General features: G+C 43.1%; 1 protein-coding gene across 1 annotated transcript in view; it reads left to right on the forward strand.

The window, feature by feature from the left end:
* The window catches only part of THSD7A (thrombospondin type 1 domain containing 7A), a 395,672-nt gene that overhangs the window by 365,268 nt on the left and 8,712 nt on the right, over positions 1-21,692 (forward strand). Inside the window, exons 24-28 of the mRNA XM_040352268.1 lie at positions 3,043-3,216; positions 5,133-5,228; positions 7,965-8,047; positions 10,451-10,664; positions 12,291-12,378. Of these exons, the coding sequence (XP_040208202.1) occupies positions 3,043-3,216; positions 5,133-5,228; positions 7,965-8,047; positions 10,451-10,664; positions 12,291-12,378 (655 nt within the window). The remainder of the gene's footprint in view (positions 1-3,042; positions 3,217-5,132; positions 5,229-7,964; positions 8,048-10,450; positions 10,665-12,290; positions 12,379-21,692) is intronic.

The raw sequence follows: 21,692 nt of genomic DNA on the forward strand, positions 1-21,692 counted from the left end.
TTAAATTTCTTTGATTTTTCACTGAAGTTTGATTATTTACCATATTTTTTGATTCATTTCACTGAATACTTAGCGCTGCACTTTTTCTTTTTTATTCTTTGTACACAATATTGTCTTTTGTTGGTGCTAGCTGCTACTGGTTTACAATATTTACAGTTAGCGCAACTTTTTTTCCTCATTTTATCGTACACACGATAGGTTAACCAGAGAACAACGGTCTGAAGGACCGTTTTCATCGGTCCAAACCGATCGTGTGTAGGCCCCATAGGTTATTTAACCTTCAGATAAAAAAATGTCAACTTGCTTTAAAATTTAACCGATGGACTGGTAACCGATAGGTCAAAACCGATCGTTAGTATGCAAAACCATCGGTTAAAAATCCATGCATGCTCAGAATCAAGTCGACGCATGCTTGGAAGCATTGAACTTCGTTTTTTTCAGCACGTTGTTGTGTTTTACGTCACCGCGTTCTGACACGATCGTTTTTTTAACTGATGGTGTGTAGGCACGACGGACCATCAGTCAGCTTCATAGGTTAACCTAAGACAACGGTCCTTCAGACCGTTGTCCTCTGGCTATCCTATCGTGTGTACGAGGCTTTAGACGCCTCTGGCGGCACGCACAACGTGTCCATGGAGCCGATGTGTGGGCTCCGCAAGCGTGATGACCGCCGAGCACACACGATCGTTCATGACAGAGCGAGAACCAAGATCTGTGTGTGTAAACACAAATCCCAGTTCTGTCAGGGGAGAGAAGACAGATCGTGTGTTCCTACCAAGTAGAAATCAACAAGCTCTCTCCTCCTCTAGTCAGCCACATTTCTCCCACAGTTAGAACACATCTAGGGAACACATTTAACCCCTTGATCGCCCCCTAGTGTTAACACCTTCCATGCCAGTGACATTTATACAGTAATCAGTGGCTATAGCACTGATTGCTGTATAAATGTCACTGGTTCCAAAAAAGTGTAAAAAGTCTCAGATTTGTCCGCTGCAATGTCTCAGACCCGATAAAAATCGCCGCCGTTGCTAGTAAAAAAAAAATGCAATAAATCTATCACCTATTTTAAAGACGCTATAACTTTTGCGCAAACCAATCAATACAGGGAGTGCAGAATTATTAGGCAAGTTGTATTTTTGAGGATTAATTTTATTATTGAACAACAACCATGTTCTCAATGAACCCAAAAAACTCATTAATATCAAAGCTGAATATTTTTGGAAGTAGTTTTTAGTTTGTTTTTAGTTTTAGCTATTTTAGGGGGAATTCTGTGTGTGCAGGTGACTATTACTGTGCATAATTATAAGGCAACTTAACAAAAAAAATATATATACCCATTTCAATTATTTATTTTTACCAGTGAAACCAATATAACATCTCAACATTTACAAATATACATTTCTGACATTCAAAAACAAAACAAACAAATCAGTGACCAATATAGCCACCTTTCTTTGCAAGGACACTCAAAAGCCTGCCATCCATGGATTCTGTCAGTGTTTTGATCTGTTCACCATCAATATTGCGTGCAGCAGCAACCACAGCCTCCCAGACACTGTTCAGAGAGGTGTACTGTTTTCCCTCCTTGTAAATCTCACATTTGATGATGGACCACAGGTTCTCAATGGGGTTCAGATCAGGTGAACAAGGAGGCCATGTCATTAGTTTTTCTTCTTTTATACCCTTTCTTGCCAGCCACGCTGTGGAGTACTTGGACGCGTGTGATGGAGCATTGTCCTGCATGAAAATCATGTTTTTCTTGAAGGATGCAGACTTCTTCCTGTACCACTGCTTGAAGAAGGTGTCTTCCAGAAACTGGCAGTAGGACTGGGAGTTGAGCTTGACTCCATCCTCAACCCGAAAAGGCCCCACAAGCTCATCTTTGATGATACCAGCCCAAACCAGTACTCCACCTCCACCTTGCTGGCGTCTGAGTCGGACTGGAGCTCTCTGCCCTTTACCAATCCAGCCACGGGCCCATCCATCTGGCCCATCAAGACTCACTCTCATTTCATCAGTCCATAAAACCTTAGAAAAATCATTCTTGAGATATTTCTTGGCCCAGTCTTGACGTTTCAGCTTGTGTGTCTTGTTCAGTGGTGGTCGTCTTTCAGCCTTTCTTACCTTGGCCATGTCTCTGAGTATTGCACACCTTGTGCTTTTGGGCACTCCAGTGATGTTGCAGCTCTGAAATATGGCCAAACTGGTGGCAAGTGGCATCTTGGCAGCTGCACGCTTGACTTTTCTCAGTTCATGGGCAGTTATTTTGCGCCTTGGTTTTTCCACACGCTTCTTGCGACCCTGTTGACTATTTTGAATGAAACGCTTGATTGTTCGATGATCACGCTTCAGAAGCTTTGCAATTTTAAGAGTGCTGCATCCCTCTGCAAGATATCTCACTATTTTTGACTTTTCTGAGCCTGTCAAGTCCTTCTTTTGACCCATTTTGCCAAAGGAAAGGAAGTTGCCTAATAATTCTGCACACCTGATATAGGGTGTTGATGTCATTAGACGACACACCTTCTCATTACAGAGATGTACATTACCTAATATGCTTAATTGGTAGTAGGCTTTCGAGCCTATACAGCTTGGAGTAAGACAACATGCATAAAGAGGATGATGTGGTCAAAATACTCATTTGCCTAATAATTCTGCACTCCCTGTATACGCCTATTACCAAAAATATGTAGAAGAATACATATTGGCCTAAACTGATGAAGACATTTTTTTATTTTGATATATTTATTATAGCAAAAAGTACAAAATATTGTGTTTTTTTTTTTTCTAAATTTTGTATATAGGACAAAAAAAAATACGCAAAGGTGATCAAATACCACCAAAAGAAAGCTCTATTTGTGGGGAAGAAAGGGCATCAATTTTGTTTGGGTACAATGTCGCACGACCGCGCAATTGTCAGTTAAAGTGACGCAGTGCCGTATCACAAAAAATGGCCTGGTCATTAAGGGGGAAAATCTTCGGTGGCTGAAGTGGTTAATTTGATCACTTTCTGTAGATCTGTAACACCTTTTATTCATGTTGTAGGGGACTGCTATTTGAATGACTGGTCGGAGTGGAGTTTGTGCCAACTGACCTGTGTCAACGGTCAGAAACTTGGATTCGGAGGCGTCAAGGTGCGCTCAAAGGCAGTAATTCTTCAAGAACTGGAAAACCAACATCTCTGCCCGGAACAAATGTTAGAGTCCAAACCATGCCAGGGTATGTATAATACAAGAGTCTCACTGACACTTGATAAGAGTATGTGTAATACAAGAGGGCAGAAATATGTTTTATAGATTTATAATATTTCAAAATATGTACTAAAAATTCAAGGAAGTATTAGAAAGTCTAAATATAAGACATTATAAATTAGTAGTTTTCATAGAGGAGTTATACAAGGGTCTTCAAACTATGGCCCTGTTCAGGAACTACAATTCCCATCATGCCTAGTTATGTCTGTGAATGTCAGAGTTTTACAATGCCTCATGGGAAGTGTAGTTCTGCAACAGCTGGAGGACCGTAGTTTGAGGTCCCTAAGTTATTACATAGTATACAGCAGCCATTCTCAACCAGGGTTCATCCAGAGGTGGCTAGGGGCTCCTTGAGCTGTGGCCCATTTTCCTTCTGTTTGATGCCCACATAGTTCTGAGCCAATGCTACTTGGAGGAGCCAGTGGTATGACACCAATGATCTTTATAGCTCTCTGTAAGGGAGCCATTCTTACCACCACTGTAAAAAAGGGCATTCTTCTCACTGATCACCAAAGTAAGTGTCATTGTTCCCACTGACCCCACCAATGAATGGGTTTTATCAGGGGTTTTGGGTGGGGAGAGTTACTAAGTGGAGATGCACTTATGTTATTTTTCCAACAAACCGAGCGGGATCTGGGAAAGGTAGGGGTTTAGGGTGGGGAGAATCACTAAGTGAAGATTCACTTAGGGTTAAAGTTTATAGGTCAAAGGTCAGCTAGGGTTAGGGGTTCCCATTAAAGAAAAAGGCTAGGACTCAGGAATTGGAACAGGGACCTCCCCCAAAGGTCAAAGGTCAGAAGGCGGGTTCCCAAAGGGTAAAAGGTCACAGGGCGTGGCTGACCCACCCCCACCAAAGTGTACCGCCTACCCCAACTAAGTCTGGGAATGAACAAGTCGGGGAATGAACCTTTCTCAACTTTTCTAAAAGGTTGAGAAAGGCTGGTATACAGTGACCACATTCATGAGCATATTTGAAATGTTCAAGGCCATTACTGGACACTAGACATGTCCAATTCATTTACTTACGAATTTTTTTTTTAACGAATTTTGACAAATTTGTTAATTCCGAAATGTCGGAATTTCTTAATTTTTCAATTTTTGAAATTCGAAAATTTGGAATTTTGAAAATGCGAAATCTCGGAAATTAAATTTTAGATTATAAAAATATCAAAAATTTGGAAATTCGAAATTCCGAAATTGGGTAATTCAAAATTTCGAAAATTTGACATTCCAAAATCGAAAATCGGAGATTAGAAAATCAAAAATGAGAAAATTCCAAAATTCGGAAGTTTGGAAATTAGAAAATTCCAAAATTAGAAAAATCTGAAATTAAAAAATTTGTGAAATTTTTGAATTTTGAATATCCGAAATTCCGAATTTTCAAAATTCCGAATTTTCAAGTTCCGAATTTTCTCATTTCTGAAATCCGAGTTTTTGAATTTACCGAATTTCCTAATTTGCAAAAAAATGAATGTAACGAAAACGAAAAAAAAATTCGGCAATGCACATGTCTAGTGGACACTATTCTATGTAAGAAAGTTTAAGCTGTAGAAGAATGTCTAACTCATGATTTGGGTCTCTGCTTGAACCTAGTGGGTTGGGCTTGGCTCTGCAAGGGTGGGCTTTAAATGTACCAGGGCAGCTTCAATAAGTTTTTGCGCAAATTCAGGATCATAGAGTAATTCAGCGTTGGGCAAACAATTCTATTTCGGGAACCTGAAACTTCTGAGGCCCAAGATTTGGAAAATTTTGTAACTATGTTCACATGGCTTTATTTGAAGTACAGTATTGGGGAGGCTTCTTGGAATCAGATGTAGTACCTACATAACGATAATCTCTATTAACTTTACTAACCCATCCTGTTCTGTCTTGTTTCCTGCACAGATGGGCAGTGCTTTGAATACAATTGGTTAACGGGTCCATGGAGAGCATCTTCCCGGGCAGTTTGGTGCCAGAGATCGGACGGGCTCAATGTGACAGGTTAATATGTTTTTTATCATTTCACTGGTTCTAAATCACACTTTACCTTTCTAACAATAAACCTAAAGTAAAAAAAATTATATATATACTGTATAAATATACTGGGCTGGATTCAGATGCAATGGTGTATCTATCCGCCCGGCGTAACGTATCTCAGATACGTTACGCCGCTGTAACTTTGGGCGCAAGTTCTGTATTCAGAAAGAACTTGCGCCCTTAGTTACGGCGGCGTAACGTATGTGTGGCGGCGTAAGCCCGCCTAATTCAAATGGGGATGTTGGGGGCGTGTTTTATTTAAATTTGACTTGACCACGCGTTTTTGACGTATTTTTTGAACGGCGCTTGCGCCGTCCGTAAAATATTCCAGTGTGCATTGCGCCAAATTACGTCGCAAGGACGTATTGGATTCGACCTGAACGTAAATGACGTACAGCCGTATTCGCGAACAACTTACACAAACTACGTAAAAATGTCAAAAATCGGCGCGGGAACGACGGCCATACTTAACATTAGCTACGCCTCATATAGCAGGGGTAACTATACGCCGAAAAAAGCCGAACGTAAACGACATAAAAAAATGCGCCGGCGGGACGTACGTTTCTGAATGGCCGTATCTACCTAATTAGCATATTCCTCGCGTAAACATACGGAAGCGCCACCTAGCGGCCAGCCTGAAAATGCTGCCTAAGATACGACACTTATACCTGTCGGATCTTAGGGAAATCTATGCGTAACCTGATTCTCTGAATCAGGCGCATAGATACGACCTCCCGCACTCAGAGATACGACAGCATATCAGGAGATACGCCGTCGTATCTTGTCTCTGAATCTGGCCCACTGTGTGTATATATAGATATATCTATATATATATATATATATATATAGATATATTTACTGTATACACACACACACACACACACACACACAATCAGCCATAACCTTATGGTCACCCACCAAATATTGAGTAGGTCCTCCGTTTGCCACCAACGTGACCCGTTGGGGCATGAGCCTCACTAGACCTCTGAAGGTATGCTGTGGTATCCGGCACCAAGCCCTCAGTAGCAGGTCCTTTAAGTCCTGTAAATTGCGAGGTGGGGCCTCCATGTATTAGACTTGCTTTTTCAGCACATCTTACAGATGTTCAATTGAATTGAGATTTGGAGGCCATACCTCGAAGACGCCTTCTTCTATTACTCCATAGTCCAGTTTCCATTGTAGGTGTTGTTGGCTGTGGACATGGGTCAACATGGACACCCTGATTGGTCTGCGGCTACACGGCCCCATATACAATAAAATGCGATGCTCTGTGTGTTCTGACACCTTTCTATCAGAACCAAAATTAAAGTGGAAATTTAATCAAAACCATACTAACAGCTTCAACTCTTCTGGGAAGGTCGTCCACAAGAGTTAGGAATGTGTCTATGGGAATGTTTAACCATTCTTCCAGAAGTGCATTTGTGAGGTCAGACGCTGATGTTGGACAAGAAAGTCTGGTTCGCAGTCTCCGCTTTAATTCACCCCAAAGGTGTTCCATCGGTTTGAGGTCAGGACTCTGTACAGGCCAGTCAAGTTCCTCCACCCCAAACTCACTCATCCATGTATTTATGGACCTTGCTTTGTGCACTGGGGCGCAGTCATGTTGGAACAGGAAGAGGTTATCCCCAAACTGTTCCCGCAAAGTTGGGAGCATTAAATTGTCCAAAATGTCTTGTATGCTGACCCCTTAAGACAGGGCTCGACAAAATCCGGGCGCTGGTCGCAATTGCAACTAGAATGCTTCCTGCCCGGGGAAGGAAGCATAGGCCTGCAGAAGGCCTGTGTCTCCGTGTGCCCCCACCGCCGGGCGATCGCGTCAGGCCGCTCCGGCCGATAATTGAGGCCATGGCTTTGCGGCCTTCTACAGGCCTATGCTTCCTTCTGTGATCTGGCGCCATCTTGTGGTGGCCGTTGGCATGACAAGTAAACCAGCAATGCTAATGGTATTCCCCAGTGTTTTCACTGCCATCTCCTTCCCTATAATTAGAACCCCCAAACATTATATATAGTTTTTATTCTAACACCCTAGAGAATAAAATGGCGATCATTGCAATACTTTCTGTCACACAGAATTTGCGCAGCGGTCTTACAAGCGCACTTTTTTGGGGAAAAAATAAAACATTTTAAAATAAAAAAATAAGACAACAGCCCAATTTTTTTTATATTGTGAAAGATAATGTTACGCTAAGTAAATCTCACGCTTCAAAATTTGCGTCCGCTCGTGGAATGGCGACAAACTTTTACCCTTTAAAATCTCCATAGGCGACGTTTAAAAAATTCTACAGGTTGCATGTTTTGAGTTACAGAGGAGGTCTAAGGATAGAATTATTGCTCTCACTCTACCAATCACGGCGATACCTCACATGTGTGGTTTGAACACCATTTACATATGCAGGCGCTGCTCACGTATGCGTTCGCTTCTGTGCGCGAGCTCATCGGGACGGGGCACGTTTTCTGGCTCCTAACTTTTTTAGCTGGCTCCTAGATTCCAAGCAAATTTGTCAAACCCTGCCTTAAAAGTTCTCTTCACTGGAACTAAGGGACCAAGCCCAACCCCTGAAAAACAACCTCCCACCATAATCCCCCCTCCACCAAATGATTTGGACCAGTGCAAATATGCTTTGATATGCTTTGTTCATATTTCATGTCTGTGGTTTACAACCAGTTTAAGTATCTTTTGGCGTGTTTTCTGCCTTCCAGGAGGCTGTTTCGAAGTCCTCAAGCCGGAAAATGAAAGGATCTGTAATCCGCCGTGCACGCAGACGCACTCCTACTGCACAGAGGTAAGAGCCGCCACCGGGGAGCGGTCACGTGACTTTATATAACGGTTCCACTACATTTCCCTCTCCAAAACGCAGAGAGAAGAACGGCTTCTTCTTAATTGTCCTATAAGTATGATGGATGTCTTGTCTCTGTCGCTGCTGAAATCTCCATTTGTACAAAGTTGTGTAATTATTTTACTGCGAGTTTCACTTGTTTTTATCACTTTGTCTATTAGCCTCCTGCTGTCCGCTGAGCTCCCAGTGAGGTTTAAATTTATACGTGAAGAAAAAAATAAAAACCTATATATGTATGTCTATCTATCGATCTATCTATCGATCTGTAGGTCTATCTATCTATCCATATGTCTATCTATCTATCTATCTATCTATCTATCTATCTATCTATCTATGTATATCTATCTATCTATCTATCTATCTATCTATCTATCTATCTATCTATCTGTGTATATCTATCTATCTATCTGTATGTTTATCTGTATATCTATCTATCTATCTATCTATCTATCTATCTATCTATCTATCTATCTATATGTTTATCTGTATATCTATCTATCTATCTATCTATCTATCTATCTATCTATCTATCTATCTATCTATCTATCTATCTGTTTATCTATCTGTATATCTATCTATCTGTATGTTTATCTGTAAATCTATCTGTATGTATATCTATCTGTCTATCTATCTATCTATCTATCTATCTATCTATCTATCTATCTATCTATCTATCTATCTATCTATCTATCTATCTCCCCCTCCCACCCAATATCTATCTGTCTGTCTGTCTCCCCCTCCTACCCAATGTCTATCTATTTCTCTATCTGTCTCTTTAACTGTCTGTATATTTATCCATCTGTCTCTATTTCCACACAATGTCTGTCTGTCTATCTATCTATCTATCTATCTATCTATCTATCTATCTATCTATCTATCTATAGGACCTATTGTGGGCGAGTGACTGGGGGGGGGGGGGATGGGGTTGGTTGGGGCTTTGTTTGCGCCCCCCCCAAAATAATGGAGCACCAGCCGCCACTGCCTATAGAGTATCTAAGCAATTTCATTAATATGAATCCGTTATAAAAAAATAAAAAAAGCGGAGAAGCATATGCAGCAAAGGGCTCATATAAGTTCTCATTGGCTTTCTTCGTTTTGCTATTAATATGAAACTCCAGTCAAAATATTTTTCGTTTTTGTTAGCCGGTAAAGTGTTGAAACATCCCCCAATTTTTTATTTATTTTTTTGCAGACTGTATCCCCATGAGGGAGATTTTTCCTCACTTCCTGTTGTGTCACAAGAACAGGAAGTGAGCAGAATTTCCCCCAGTGGAGGTCCAGGCTGCAATAAAATCGAGAGGAGAAAAGTTAAAAACGCCATCAGGTTTTGTTTGCCATGGCCATGTTGATCTCATATTTACACTAAAATGCAATAAAAAAATAAAATAAAATTAGTAATTTGAAAAAATTACACTTAAAGAGGTATGGGCGGAGCTGACGTGTTAACGTTGCCTCTGCCCTGCTATGTTATCGAGACGGGTGAGGGCCATCTTGCCCTCACTCGTATCCACACCCAGCCACGGATAGGACCCGATCGTCTCCGCCGCTACCGACTGCTCCACACTGCTAAGCGGCGGAGGGCGCGGGAGAGCGGCGGGAGGGGGGGCTCTCCGGTGATCTCGTGGCAAATCCACCGCAGAGACCACCACTATCATTAACCGGACTGCCGCCTGAAGAGATGGATACCTTGGTTGTGGCAGCTGCTGCCATTACCAAAATATCCCTCTTCGAAGTCAGGACGTATACAGTGGTGCGGCGGTAGGTAAGTAGTTAAGGCAGATCACAGCGCCGAGATGTGTTTTATCTATGTTGCCATAACAACAGGGCGGGACCTTCCTTTGTCGCCGCCCGTTGTTATGGCAACTTTAGAAACAATCAGCGCTACGGCCCAGGTGAATCGCGCATGCACAAAATCGAGAGGTGCATGCTGGTTACCCAGCATGCACCTCTCCTAAGCTTATCCCGGAAGAGTTGTGGATTGGGCTTCACATGCACACAATCATGATGAAAACGGCCATACCAGGAGGGACAAACCTGTGATGCCGCGTACACACGATCGGTTATCCGATGAAATAAAATTATAGAGATAGTTATCAGGGCTTGAGATAGTTATCAGGGCTTGAGATGGTTATCAGGGCTTGAGATAGTTATCAGGGCTTGAGATAGTTATCAGGGCTTGAATGGACAAACTATCAGACACATCTGTATTACATCTCACTTTTTCGCTCCTGGGGTGTCAATGAGGACTAGTGTATTAATATTGTTCCTTCTACTAATATAATGGAGTGGTTTCAGTCTTACCCATTGAACACACATTCTGAAGATTGAACTTGCCCTTCTCTTTTGTAGACGGGATCCTGCGGCTGTGAAGACGGTTACACGGAGGTGATGTCATCAGATGGGAGCCTCGATCAGTGCACCCTCATCCCCGTAGTGATTATCCCCACCTCCGATGACAAGAAAGGAGATGTAAAGACCAGTCGAGCCATCAACCCCACCCAGCCATCGAGCAGTCTGTCCGGCTATGGTGGGAGGACGTGGTTCCTGCAGCCTTTTGGTTCAGGTAGGTAGCCACTAGCCAGTGGAAGAAGTGGAGACCATAGGCAGCCACTGTGGCCTGGACCCTCAATCATTGCATATTGAAGACCAGTGTTAATTTTGTAGACTAAAACATTTTAGTTGAGTAACTTAATACCATTTTAGTCGACTAAAATACGACTAAAACAATTGAGAAGACTAAAATATGACTAAAACTAAAATGGCATTTTAGTCAAAAGACTGAGGCCCAGATTCACAAAGGAGATACGACGGCGTATCTCCAGATATGCCGTCGTATCTCTGAGTTGTGCCGACGTATCTATGCGCCTGATTCTTAGAATCAGTTACGCATAGATTTCAATTAGATCCGACCGGCGTAAGTCTCTTACGCCGTCGGATCGTAACTGCATATTTACGCTGGCCGCTAGGGGCGTGTATGCTGATTTACGCCTAGAAATATGTAAATCAGCTAGATACGCGAATTCACGAACGCACGCCTGGCCGACGCAGTACAGATACGCCGTTTACGTTAGGCTTTTCCCGGCGTAAAGTTACCCCTGCTATATGGTGGCATACATGCGGCGTACCAATGTTAAGTATGGACGTCGTTCCCGCATCAAATTTTGAATATTTTACGTTGTTTGCGCAAGTCGTCCGTGAATGGGGCTGGACGTAATTTACGTTCACGTCAAAACCAATACGTCCTTGCGGCGTATTTGGACCAATGCACACTTGGATATGTCCACGGACGGCGCATGCGCCGTTCGTGAGAAACGTCAATCACGTCGGGTCATGTTTTTTTTACATAACACACGCCCCCCTGTTCCACATTTGAATTAGGCGGGCTTACGCCGGCCTATTTACGCTACGCCGCCGCAACTTACGGAGCAAGTGCTTTGAGAATACAGCACTTGCCCGTCTAAGTTGCAGAGGCGTAGCGTAAATAGGATACGCTACGCCGGAACAAAGATACACCGCTGTACGAGAATCTGGGCCTGAGGCTAAAACTAAATTGAAATTTGACATCAAAATGAACACTGGTCTGTAGTGCATGTTCACACCTCAATACCATAAATAATAACATATTCTATTTTTCACTCCAGCAGTATATAATGAGTTTGGAAATTAAAGAGAAATGTTTAAATAATAATAATTACAATTTTAACTACACCCATAAGATTTTAGATGACTAAAATTAGTTTTTATTCAACTAAAATGTCCTGGAGATTTAGTCGACTAAATACAACTAAAACTAAAACAATTGCAGAAAACTAAAATGGGTCTAAAACTAAAATGCCATTTGCATGCAGCCGCTGAGGTCAGCGGCGCAGAAGGTGAAGGTCCGGAAAGAAGACTCCCGCGGCTCCGGCCACTCACAGCACCGGAGTGGCGAACCCGGAAGACAAGCCCAGAGGAAAAAATCTGCTCCCTCGCCGGTGAACGGGATCAGATGCCGACGCCTCATTCTAAGGTAAGTATTTCATAATGAGCTAGCATGCGGTGTATACTAGCTCATTATGCCTTTGCCTTACAGGTTTTTTTATGCGGGTATACAACCGCTTTAAGTGGGTTATGCTTTGTGTGTCCTCTTTGATATTAAGATAACAAAATCCTTGTACTAACTAAAGCCTTATATATTCTATCTCTCTAGATGGGAAGCTGAAGACCTGGGTCTATGGGGTAGCGGCGGGGGCCTTTGTGTTGCTCTTATTTGTGGTTTCAATGATCTATCTGGCCTGGTAAGTTTTTTTTTTGTTTTTTTCATATTTATCCAAATTGTGTTAATCTTTTACAGTGTTCCAATGCCTGATTTTATTATTTTATTTATTTCTTCATTTTTTGCTTGTAATGGATTGCAAGGGCTCATCCACAATAGCCATTGAGGGGTAGTAAAACCCTGTGGTTGAGCGGCGTTTTTACCTTCCTCCAACTGTTCTCTGCAGAGGCAGCAGCCACAGGGGGTGCACACGTGCCGTGGTCATGCTTTGCTTAGTGGCCACTACAGCAATATCGGAATTACACCCCTTTTTCACTTTTTGGTGGGTGTAGTGACTGCCGAGCATGACCCATTGAAGTGAATGGGGCTGCTTTGTAAGTGAGAAGCTGATACAGTGCCCCCTCACTGTCTGCCAATTGCTCGCTAAAGAGCAGTCCAAATGCAGATCGCTCTTCAGAGACTGAACATGTGCACTGCCGTAAAATTCTTTCGTTTTCGTTTTATTTGTTTTTTGTTTTTCGGGAAATTCAAATATTTGGAAACTCCAAAATTCTAAATTCGGAAATTTGAAAACCCGAAAATAAGAAAGGATAATCCGAAAAAGAAAATCCAAAAATTATTAATACTAACTAACTAACTAACAAACTAAAAATAACTAACTATGAAATTATTGGTATTGGAATTTCCTTTTGCTGTCAGTGAACTTAACGAATCCAAATTTATCCGAAGTTACGAATTTTTCTGAAATAACAAATGCAGCATCTAAACAAATTGAACATAACAAATTAATAATAATAAATAACAATAATAATAATAAAAACATATTATTATTAATATTTATTATTTTGTTCAGTTCCATTTGTTTAGATCAGGCATGTCCAAAGTCAGGCCCGGGGGCCAAATGCGGCCCCCCTGTTGATTTAATATGGCCCCCCTGGGGATTTGGATATATATATTGTTTGTGGCCCCCAGGGCCACAAAAGATATATACTGTATTTATTGGCGCTGCCTTGGAGGGGACAGGGAGGGGGCAGGACGAGCGCTGTCAGATTACATGAAGAGAATCTCCTGTTTACTCAGGAGCGTCTCTATTGGAAGTCCCGTCTCCTGGGATGCCATTGGACGACTGTTCTGTCTATCATAGGAGGCGGGACTTTGTATTAAAGAGGCCACAGGGTAAACAAGACATTCTCCTGTTTGTAATCTGTCGGCATTCGTCCCGCCCCCTCCCTCTGCCCTCCGAGGCTGCAGATGGGCATCGTTCAGGCTGCACTGATGGCAATGGTAAGGCTGCATTTATGGCACATGTGAGGCTGCATTAATGGCACATGTGAGGTTGCAATGGTGAGGCTGCAATGGTAAGGCTGCATTCATGGCAATTGTAAGGTTGCATTCATGGCAATGGTGAGGCTTCATTCATGGCAATGGTAAGCCTGTGCGTGTTATACGCCGATAAATACGGTATATCCAAATAACACGCCCAAGCTCATCTCTTCACCACACACAGCCACAAAGGCTAGAGAATTCTTGTTGGGCAGTGTATTAGCGCTCGGACAAACACACTTAGAATTTTAATGGTTCAAAGAATATCAGGCAAAATAGTCGGCCCTCACGCATGTTCACTTCATCAAATCTGGCCCTCTTTGAAAAAAGTTTGGACACCCCTGGTTTAGATTCTAAACAAATGGAACTGAACAAAATAATAAATAATAATAATATGTTTTTATTATTATTATTGTTATTTATTATTATTCATTTGTTACGTTCCATTTGTTTAGATGCTGCATTTGTTATTTTGGATAATTCTTAACTTCGGATAAATTTGGATTCTGTACGTTCACTGACAGACAAATTTTAAAGGAAATTCCAATATCTATAATTTAACCACTTCAGCCCCGGAAGAATTTACCCCCTTCCTGACCAGAGCACTTTTTGCGATACGGCACTGCGTCGCTTAAACTGAGAATTGCACGGTCTGTACCCAAACAAAATGTATATCCTTTTTCCCTCCACAAATAGAGATTTATTTTGGTGGTATTTGATCACCTCTGCGGTTTTTATTTTTTATGACACTGACAGGGAAGAGGTTATCCACTAGGGGGCGAGGAAGGGGTTATGTGTGTCCTATGGAGTGATTCTAACTGTGGGGGGGGGCTACAGGTGCATGGGCGTCCGCTGAACTTTTTTCAGGGGGGGGCATCATTTTAAGGTCATCCATGCTTGGTCCCTTTTTGACAATGTCATGAAGGGGAGGGGCTTAGTCATTATCACATAAAGCGCAGGCATGCAAAGGTTTGAGAAACCTGATGCAACTATCAAGCAACTAGCAACTTTGAATAACAATATCATAAAAAATGGAGCCCCCCCCCAAGGAAAGAATAACCCCCCCCTCTCTGTCAGCTGGAGCAAGAAGAGAGAGAGAGCGGCTCTAATTGGATTCGCCGTGCCTCCGCCTTGCTTCCTGCCCGCTGTTTTTCTCACCAAGGATCATGGCACTGATTTCTAGGGGGGGCAAGCGCCCTCCCTTGCCCTATGGAGCGAACGCCCATGTACAGGTGAACACAACATTGATCAATGCACTTGATGACAGGGAACAGTAGATCAGTGTCCTGTCACTAGGAAGAACAGGGAAATGCCTTTACATAGACATCTCCCCGTTCTGCAGCTCCGTGACACGATCGCTGGACACCAACGGGCATTGAGTCAAATTCAAAGCAACGTTCCTGTACGTTGCCTTGCACAGCTGTGCCATTCTGCCAACGTATATATATATATATATATATATATAACCCAGTAGCAAAAATGTAACATACAGTAAATGTAGCGCTGCTTTTACCCTATATCTGTTTGGAATTTGCACATTCCTTGCAAGTCGCCTCACTACCTATTAGTGCAGACTTTGATAGTTACTTTGAAAATATGTAATGTGTTGCAGATTACCAGTCCTTCAATGTGGTGGCTGCATAAGGCTACATTCACACAGCTGTGAGCAGGGATGGACTGGCCATTGGGACTACAGGGAGTTTCCCGGTGGGCCGATGGCTCAGTGGGCCGGCATCAGTGTCTAGCTTCCCCACTGGTACTGCCTATAAGAGTACCAGTACCAGCCGTTCTACTCTAATAAAGTAGAACGGCTAGTGAAGGGGGAGAGGGGGCTTGGGTGGCCAGGGGGGTGCGGGAGTTGTCCGGCCCCCATGGGAGAGACCTGTCAAAGTGGGCCAGTCTGGATGAAGTCCAGGGCCAAATTTTTGTCCCAGTCCAGCCCTGGCTGTGAGCCTGATACCCCAAAAATAATAAATATTATTATTGGGGTAGATTCAGGTAGATTTGCGCAGTTTTTACGGAGGCGCAGCGCACCGTTTTGCCGCTGCGCCTACGTAAATCACCTGCGCTACCCTTGATTCACGGAGCAGTAGCTCCGTAAATTGCGTGGGCGCTCCGGCAAAATGCCCGGCGTAAGCGCACAATTTAAATGATCCCGTAGGGGGCGTGGATCATTTAAATTAGGCGTGTTCCCGCGCCGAGCGTAGTGCGCATGCTCCGTCGGGAAACTTTCCCGACGTGCATTGCGGTAAATGACGTCGCAAGGACGTCATTTGCTTCAAAGTGAACGTGAATGGTGCTGGACGCCATTCACGATTCACTTACGCAAACAACGTAAATTTCAAATTTCGCGACGCGGGAACGACGGGTATACGTAGCATTGGTTGCCCCTGCTAATAGCAGGGGCAGCCTTACGCAAAAACTGACGTACGCAAACGACGTAAACTGCGTACGCAGGGCGCGCGTACGGTTGTGAATCGGCGTTAGTATGCAATTTGCATACTCTACGCTGACCACTACCGGAACGCCACCTAGCGGCCTGCGTAAGAATGCAGCCTAAGATATGACGGCATAAGAGCCTTATGCCAGGCATATCTTAGGCTGCAGTCGGCGTATCGAGGTTCCTGAATCAGGAGCATTCGATACGCCGGCGCAAGTAAGCAATTGCGCTGCGTAACTATGGTTACGCAGACGCAATTGCTTTTTGAATCTACCCCATTATTATTAATTATTATGTCTCCCTTTATATTGTAAAGCGCAGTGAAAGCAGTTGGCGCTATATAAAAATGTTCTGTAGTCAACCTTTACAACAGTGCCATCAGCAGGCTGTATGTCGGTACTGCACCAATCATCAGTAAAAATACAAAAAAAAAATCACAAAAAGTGCAAACCCTTTGTCAATTAACAAAACAGATAACTTAACACCTTATGCAGATGTTTCCACTCACAAAAAATTGATAAATGAAAATTTCAAGCGACACAAAAACAAATATGCCAGTGGGCCAGATTCAGGTAGAATCACGCAATATTTGCGTGGGCAAAGAGCAAAGATTTTTCTCTGCGCCCACGCAAATATTTTGAAATGCCCGCGATTCACGGAGTAAATTGCGCGGGCGATATGCTAAATAGCCCTGCGTAAGGGCGCCTAATGTAAATGATCCCGCCGGGGGCGGGAATCATTTAAATTAGGCGCGCTCCCAGGGCTGTGGAGTCGGAGTCGAGGAGTCGGAGTCGGGGGAAATTTTGGGTACCTGGAGTCGGAGTCGGCAAACAATGCACCGACTCCGACTCCGACTCCTACTAAATTTAGATTGGAATAAAAAAAAAAAAAAAAGCAAGTTTAAATGTCCCAATTCACAAAAAGTTATAATTAATGACTTCTCTACTGTAAGAATAAAGACCAATGCATGCAGTGCCTCACGTAACCGCAAAACGAACACGTTAAGTGACCGTGAAGAAGCATGCTTTTCATGTGCTTCACTATATGGCACGCAACGCACAATTAGGAGCTGCTATACTTATACTTTCCATAGTGTTGTGTTCTGCTTTTACAGGGAACGCATGTTAGAGAACCAGTAAGTGTCCAAATAAAAAAATTCCAACAGGAGTTTTATAAAGCACTAAAAGGAGTTGAAAAGTATGATCGCTCATCAAAACTTACTGTTGAAGAAGCCATCCTTGTTTATCCAGAGATCGTTAGTGATGTGGCCAGAATAGTTACTGCAATGCCACCCACCCAAGTCAGTGTCGAAAGATTATTTTCAGCCCTAAAAATAATAAAGTCTGACTTAAGAGCCTCTATGAAAGAGGATCTGGCAGAGGCAATTCTCTTCCTTAGAACTTTACATTGAATTGATTTGCATTTGCTAAGCCTAGAACTACATTTCAAGATTAATATAAACCATTTCTAGGTTTTGCAGATTTTGTTTTTGGTTCATTATAGATAAGCTTTGTTTTTGTTCTAAAACAACCAAATAATGTGGTTTGTATTTTTGAACTGGTAAAGATCCTGTTCCTGATGTTTATGCCTGCTGCTACTATCCAGCCACTTGATTGTTTTCATTGTGTTTGTCTTTTGCTTAAACTGTGCAATACAGTAGACTGTTGGCTTCCCAGCCAGTAGTCCTGTGGTAGGTTGCGTTTCTTTCCCTCAAGGAATGTATAAAATACATTCGCATATTAATACAGAGGAGTCGGAGTCGGAGTCGGAAGTACATAAAACTGAGGAGTCGGAGTCGGAACATTTATCTACCGACTCCACAGCCCTGCGCGCTCCCGCGCCGAGCGAACAGCGCATGCTCCGTCGGGAAACTTTCCCGACGTGCATTGCGGCAAATGATGTCTCAAGGACGTCATTTGCTTCTAAGTGAACGTGAATGGCGTCCAGCGCCATTCACGGTTCACTTACGTAAACGACGTGAAATTTAAATTTCACGAGCGGGAAGCGCAGCTATACTTTAGCATTGGTTGCGCCTGCTATTAGCAGGAGCAGCCTTATGCTAAAGTCGCCGTACGGAAACTCCGTACCTTGCGTGCGCAGGGCCCGCGCAACTTTTGTGAATCGGTGGTAGTATGCAATTTGCATACTATACGCCGATCACAATGGCCGCGCCCCCTAGCGGCCAACGCAAGAATGCAGCCTGGGATGTGAAGGCATAAGGAGGCTTATGTCTGTCATATCCTAGGCTGCAGTCGGTGTAACGAGGTTCCTGAATCAGGAGCACTCGTTACACCGGAGCAAGTAAGCCCTTGCGCCGCGCAACCTATGGTTGCGCGGGCGCAAGTGCTTCTTGAATCTGGCCCAGTGTGTATACATAAAAACAAAATGAGAAAAATGAAAAAAATATATATATACAGTGCATTGAAAAAGTATTCATACCCCTTGGGAATTTTTCAAATTTCATCATGTTACAACTGTAGCGCTAACCCCCGAAGGAGCCGCTGTTTGATTTGGGATCGGCCTATTTAAGTTACCCTGGCCGTGTCTAAGGGTGCAATTGTAGATACAAACAGTGAGCGAAGGTCCAGACAGTGAATAAAGGGTTTTCTCCAATGCTTTATTTTCCAGGCCAACATCAACATCAATTGGGAAGGACAAAGTTGATGAATAGAGAGAGAGCAAGAACTTTTCAGTATCAGGCCTGGATATTAGATAGAGCAGTCAGTACTGCTCTGCGTAGTACCAATTTGTAACTCGTCGCCACTCCAACTGAGTGGGTAAAGTGCCCCCGGACAGACCCTTTTTTACAGGCCTGGCAGCCGAGATGTCACTTAGGATTTCTGGGAGGAACAGGCCACTCTCACAGGCCCGGCTCGGGCCTCTGCCACAGGCCAATTACAATAACTGAGCTAGATAGATAGATGGAGCGAATCCTCCCAGTAGATTTCTGCGTTGGTCACCAGATGACAGCAAACATACCTGTCAGCAGGGATGGACTGGCCATTGGGACTACAGGGAGTTTCCCGGTGGGCCGGCTTCAGTGACAGTGGACCGTCACCCCCCCTCCGCTCCTCTGTCTCTCCCTTCCCGCAGCACTCACCTCCTCTCCCTCCCCGCAGCGCTCACCTGGGGGGAACAAAGAAGCAGGGGGAGGACTAGAGGAGCAGGGATGTTGACAGAGGACCATAGGGGAGGGGTCAGACAGCTGACTTAACACCTATGGCCTGGGAGTTTCTCCCTTCTGCCTAATCTTGTCCCATAAGGGGGGGCACCAAACTGATTCTTTGCCCCGGGTGAAATAATGTCTAGCTTCCCCACTGGTACTGCCTATAAGAGTACCAGTACCAGCCGTTCTACTCTAATAAAGTAGAATGGCCTGTGGCTAGTGAAGGGGGAGAGGGGGCTTGGGCGGCCGGGGGGGGGGGTGTGCGGGAGTTGTCCGGCCGCCATGGGAGAGACCTCTCAAAGTGGGCCAGTCTGGATGAAGTCCAGGGCCAAATTTCTGTCCCAGTCCAGCCCTGCCTGTCAGTACTCTGGTCACCGGATCCCCAATTGGTTTGTTCAGGCTCTGTTGGACGACCTGCCTCTGGGTCCCCCTCAAACCGACTCCCCAATCGAACGGCACCCAGCCTGGGATCCTTTCAGTGGAATCGGGAACCCAGCAAGTCACTGGGGTCCCCTTGTACCTCCAGATGAGGTCCTAAGTAGTCTGCAATTATGGCCAGGTGGGCCACGCCGGCGGGGTCCATGGATGTGCGCACCCTGAAGGTGGATGCCACATCTGGAACCGGGACCCCACGAAGATTTTAGAACACATGACATCTGTCACAGATATACCCTTCCCCAGCACGCCCCGCGAGGGAAAAAGCTCCTCTGATTGGCTGCTGGAGAAACTTACTCTGCCAGAACCCCTCTGGTGCCAACTGCTGGCCAGGAATGATATTGCATCCCTGGACCACAGACTGACCCAGTGGACATTTCTGGAATGACAGGAGTCCCACAATGTTGAACAAATAGTGAATGGGAGCAAGGTAACTCTCCCATTCCCCACTAACTTTAGCGTAGTGCCCATACTGAAAGTAAGGGGGCACTACACAACCAAAAACGTAAATGTATTTTATTGGGATTTTATGAGAGAGACCAACACAAAGTGACACATAATTGTGAAGTGGAAGGAAAATGATAAATGGTGTTCAATGTTTTTTACAAATAAATTTGTGAAAAGTGTGGGGGGTACATTTGTATGGCGCCCCCAATACTTTGTAGAACCGCCTTTAACTGCAATTCCAGCTGCAAGATTTTTCGGGGATGTCTCTACCAGCTTTGCACATCTAGAGAGGGACATTTTATAAAGGTGTGTTCAGAGAGGAGCTTATGAGCATAATTTACGCTTGTAATGCGTCTAAATGCACCTGAATGCACGCATAGGATTGTAAATGTATTCCAGTGGCTAGAATAAATGACTATTCTGCCCAGTAGATGGAGTTTATGTTCATACCGCCTCTAAACTTCATACGCCTGTAAATTTAAAAAAAGTGCGTAATTATGCACCAATACAAGAATTTTTTGCTTGATTTTTCTGGCAGAAAGATCAAATGTAGACACAGGAGCATATGAATATTTTCTGCATGGTTCTTGCTGGAGGTAGTAGAGGATCCTCTGCAAAATATGTGTCTAAAGTACTTGCATTCAAATGCATTGAGATACATACAATTCTTCTTTCATTCAAAATGACTGACTATTCTTTCCTTTTTTCCTTCCTTTTTTCTTTTCTCTCTCCTTCATTCCATTTTTTGTCCTTATTTTCCTTCCTTTTCTTTTTTTCCCATTTTCTTTCCTTTTTCTTTTTTTCCCCCTTATCTCTTTTTTCTTTTCTTTCCTTCTTATCTAGTAAGCTTCATATTTTGTACCTATGTAGTGTTTTTTACTCTTTGCTCAACTTATTTTTTTCTTCTTTTCTTTTCTTTCCTTTTCTTTTTTTTCCTTCTTTTCTCCTTTTCTTTTTATTCCCCTTCTTTTCTTTACTTTTTCCCCTTCTTTTCTTTACTTTTTCTTTTTTTTCTCTCTTCCTTTCTTTTATTTAGACGCATTGAGACATGTAAAATGATTCTATCATTCCATTGACTGACTATTCATCTTTCCTTTTTTTCCTTCCTTTCTTCTTTCTTTCTCTTTCCTTCTTTTTTCCCCCCTTCTTTTCTTTCCATTTTCTTTTCTTTTATTCTCTTGTTTTCTTCTCTTTCCTTCTCATCTAGTAAGCCCCATATTTCGTACCTACCTATGTAGGTTTTTTTTCTCTTTGCTCACCTTTTTTTATTTTTTTATTTTTTCCTTTCCTATTATTTTCTTTACTTTTTCCCTCCCTTTTCTTTCCTTTTCATTTTTTTTCTTCTTTTCTTTCCTTTTTTTTCCTTCTTTTTTATTCCTTTTTTTCCCTTCTTTTCTTTCCTTTTTTCTTTTCCTTTTCTTTGCTTTTCTGTTCTTTTCTTCTCTTTTTTATTTTCTTTCCTTCTCATCTAGTAAGCCTCATATTTTGTACCTGCCTATGTGGGATTTTTTACTCTTTGCTCACT

The sequence above is a fragment of the Rana temporaria genome, chromosome 5, assembly GCF_905171775.1.
Source record: "Rana temporaria chromosome 5, aRanTem1.1, whole genome shotgun sequence".
NCBI classification, from domain to species: Eukaryota; Metazoa; Chordata; class Amphibia; order Anura; family Ranidae; genus Rana; species Rana temporaria.